Source organism: Trachymyrmex septentrionalis, unplaced genomic scaffold (genome assembly GCF_001594115.1).
Source record: "Trachymyrmex septentrionalis isolate Tsep2-gDNA-1 unplaced genomic scaffold, Tsep1.0 scaffold60, whole genome shotgun sequence".
Taxonomy (NCBI): domain Eukaryota; kingdom Metazoa; phylum Arthropoda; class Insecta; order Hymenoptera; family Formicidae; genus Trachymyrmex; species Trachymyrmex septentrionalis.
This window is the reverse complement of record NW_017305779.1, coordinates 1423847-1427532: the sequence shown is the minus strand read 5'-3', so window position 1 is coordinate 1427532 and position 3686 is coordinate 1423847. Positions and strand designations below refer to the sequence as shown.

Sequence of the window (3686 nt, the reverse complement as noted above, 5' to 3'; positions counted from 1 at the left end):
CGTTCGAACGTCTAAACGTCCAAATCCAATGCTTTCAGCGTCAAATCGCAGCCAGTCTCGCTAAAATTAACGAGCAGTTGAACTCAAACAATGGGCACGTTCAAGTCGGCAAAACGGCTAGCCTGCTCGCCAAGCAAATGAACATGATTGGTTGTTACTTATGGATCCAACTAATCACATTCAATCACTCGAGCAAGCAGGCTAGTAGCTTTGTTCGACTTGAACGCGCCCAATTGTTTCGATTCCTAGCGTACCTTTCCTACGCAGGGTGCACCATTGTGATAAGTACGGCCGACGTAGAGCATTTCCCCGTTCACAGTCCTCCCGGCTTCCACCGCGTGTTCCGGTACGTGACCGTGACCCGCTCGAATCCAGTTGAAATGGGCGGGCATCAATACCTAAAGTACAAAAGCCAGCGTTGTTTCGAATTACGTTCGCCTGGATTTCGCGACGGAAAGAAGGAAGGGGTCTCGAATCCAGCCAACAAAGCGACGTACTTTGCACTTTCCTTCCGACCCTACCCGACGCAAATAGATTAGCCCGCGGACGATCGTGCGGCTGTGTAAGCCGAGCTGAGAAGAAATTGATTCGGACGAGCGCGATTGAGTGCACGCCAAATAGCAAACAAAGGGTCCGCCTAGTGCGGGATCGAAGGATGTACTTCAGTAACGCATCGAATCCCACTACCGATCAATACTGAATAATACGTTTCGTTCTGCATTCACTATCCTTATGCTTTCGTTTTTCGTCTTATCTGGAAAGTAGAGGGCTATTCACTTGTTATCTTTCAGTATTTTTATGAATATCCCACGATGACAATTATTGTTAACGTTGATAAGATAATAAATTAAATTATACGTCGTTCCATTCGTACAGAAGGTGTCTCGGATTTGCTATGACTTCATCAAGGAAGAAAATGATTGCGAAAATGGAAGGAAACTGGAAGAGGATTTGTCGGAGCAATAAAACGCTCTCGATCGTTTCTAGAATATCACCGTGCAAATATCCGTGACTAACACACTTCGCTCGATCGCACAGTCGTAATCTTATCTTCGCCATCGAAATGAGATGCGTCAGGGATATAGAGATAAAACGCGTTCGTGCGCTACGTTACGTAAGGTTTTAATTCGAACTCTTTAATTCGCTTATTAAGAAAAGGAGGAACGGTAGCGTTATGAAACCAGTAACTGTCGATGCGGAGGCAGAAACACATAAAAATGTAGTTCACGTTACGTAATTACAGATTGATTAAAATTACGATGTCGTAAAAGATAACTAAATAAAAATAATTGACGCGCGATTGATGGCGTTCGAACGACAATGGCGTGTAATTGGAACTTCATTTCGCGTAATTGGAAGAGAGATAATTTCGTTTGAAATTCCAACTCAATGTCAACGTGTGAAATAACGAAGAGAACCGAATCTCTCGTTTCTCGCGATCTATTATACCTCAAAGTCATGTTTCATGTGCTCGGCACCTCCGTGGCAAACGTAGGCAACTCCATGATCCGGCTTCACTTTCGCCGGCAGCATATCACCCTGGTGCATGGCACGACCTACGATGAGATTCATACCGTCCAGGTCTCTGCCGATGGAGATCATCATGTTACGGTCGGCATAGGACGACCATCTAACCCATTTGTATCCTACAATAAATTCTCACGATACTTTCACGAAGTCGCTCATAATGTTGATGTATTTCAAGATTTCCAAACAGAATTTATCGCGCCTTCTTATCATATCGATTACTCATCGCATTGATTCTCACAAGTAAGTAAATAAATGAGTAATCGTTACAGTGATTATTAAGAAAACTTTATCACATTTTTTATTACAAAAACAAAAATTTAAGAATAACAAAATATAATTCACTTTCACATTGACATCATGTTTGTCGATAATTATCGAAATATTACACAGTACGACAAAAATCGATTTTTTTTCCTCCCAAAAAAAATCAAAGAGATTCTGAAAGTAAATGTAAAAAAAAAAAATACCCGTGTCTCGGCGTTTTACCAGATCAAGTTGTGAACTTTTTAAGTATCATCTTGACTTTTTTAAGTATCATCAAATGTCTTTTTATAATGCTGTACAACACAAGTTTCTTCTCATAAAAAATTCAAAGAGATTCTGAAAGTAGATGTTAGGAAAGTATTTATTTGATTATTTTAAATTCTCATTTAGTTAATGATTTTATTTCAGCTGTATTTAATGATCCAGATATATCAAAATTGATAAAAAAAAGTGAAGACTTGTAAATTGTTGAATACAGTGGAAAAACAAGCATGGAATGGTTTGGTAGCCGTCATCGAACATTTTCTGGGCAATAAAAAAGCCGACAATTACAAAAAAATTATTGTTGAAATGATTTCAGCTTTTCATGTAATAAAAGTTAACATATCGCTCAAAATATATTTTCTTCACAATCATTTAGATTTTTTTCCACCAAATTTGAGTGAATTCTGTGATAAACATGATGAACGCTTTCACTAAGACATTGCGATCATTGAGAAACACTTCAAAGGAAAAGACATTAAACACATGCTTGGTGAATACTGTTGGTCTATTGTTTGTGATACAAAACCGGAATCATACAAACGGCAAATCAAACGACCAAGATTCTTATAATAATTATAATTATAATAGTATTATTACTATTCTACAAAAATTTGAAAATATATGAAAAAAAAATTCTCAGTTGTTTTTTTTTTGTATTCGAACTTATCGCATAATTTCACATGCAAAAACATCAATTATAAACGTGATTATTTATTGTAAAAAATTATTATATAATTTAAAACAATTGTAAAAAGTCAATATGAAGCAAATATAATAAATGGCTGCATAAAAAACGTTATCTGATAAAACGCTGAGACATGGGTATTTTTTTTACATCTACTTTCAGAATCTCTTTGATTTTTTTCACGAGAAGGAATGTGTGTTGTACTGTGTCATACTCTTCATAATATTTTTTAAATAGTTAATAAGTAAATGAAACAATTATGAAACAATATTACAACAATTTTTGGTTGTAATTACAATTGAATATATATAGTTAATATAAAACCGTGTTAGATATTGAAATATTTATTAGAAAACTTTCATATCAGATAAAGCAAATATAATACAAACGACTAAGAAATTTTAATATTCTATAATTATTAAAATAATTATTTTAAAATATTCAATTTATATTTTTATATTAAAATATTCGTAATTATTCGTATTTATTGTTTTAATATTGTATATAATGCATTATGAAAATAGAATCGTCTTTTTCTTCTTCATTTTTAAAAATCGTATTCTAAAATTAAGATAAAACCAACTTTGCATTTACTTCATGATTTGATTATTATTTATATCTAAATTTTACGATATTCAACATCACTGCTTACCAGGCATTATTGTTCCTTGATCGAAACTCGCTGTCGTACTGTCACGCTACGATGATCAATTAAATAGCACAAGTGATAAAATGATAAACGAGTTGAAGTCGCAATCCCACCAGTCGAGACCTTATCAATCTTATCAGCACGGAAACGTATGTTACATAGAGCCGCCCACTATGGCACGCAAAATGCCATGTTCGAACACATGAGCCATATTATGCTATTCATTCGTTATATCACGCGACGTGATTCCATACCTATAATAATCTCATTGTTACAACTTTTACTTTAACTTCA

At 35.0% G+C, this 3686-nt stretch overlaps 1 protein-coding gene across 1 annotated transcript in view; it reads right to left on the bottom strand.

The window, feature by feature from the left end:
* Positions 1-3471, bottom strand: part of LOC108752474 — a 4408-nt gene extending 937 nt beyond the window's left edge. Inside the window, exons 1-3 of the mRNA XM_018493309.1 lie at positions 3396-3471; positions 1450-1646; positions 255-398 (exon numbers count right to left, since the gene is read on the bottom strand). Coding sequence (XP_018348811.1) covers positions 255-398; positions 1450-1646; positions 3396-3402 — 348 coding nt within the window. The 5' untranslated portion in view covers positions 3403-3471. The remainder of the gene's footprint in view (positions 1-254; positions 399-1449; positions 1647-3395) is intronic.
* Between the last annotated feature and the right edge of the window lie 215 nt (positions 3472-3686).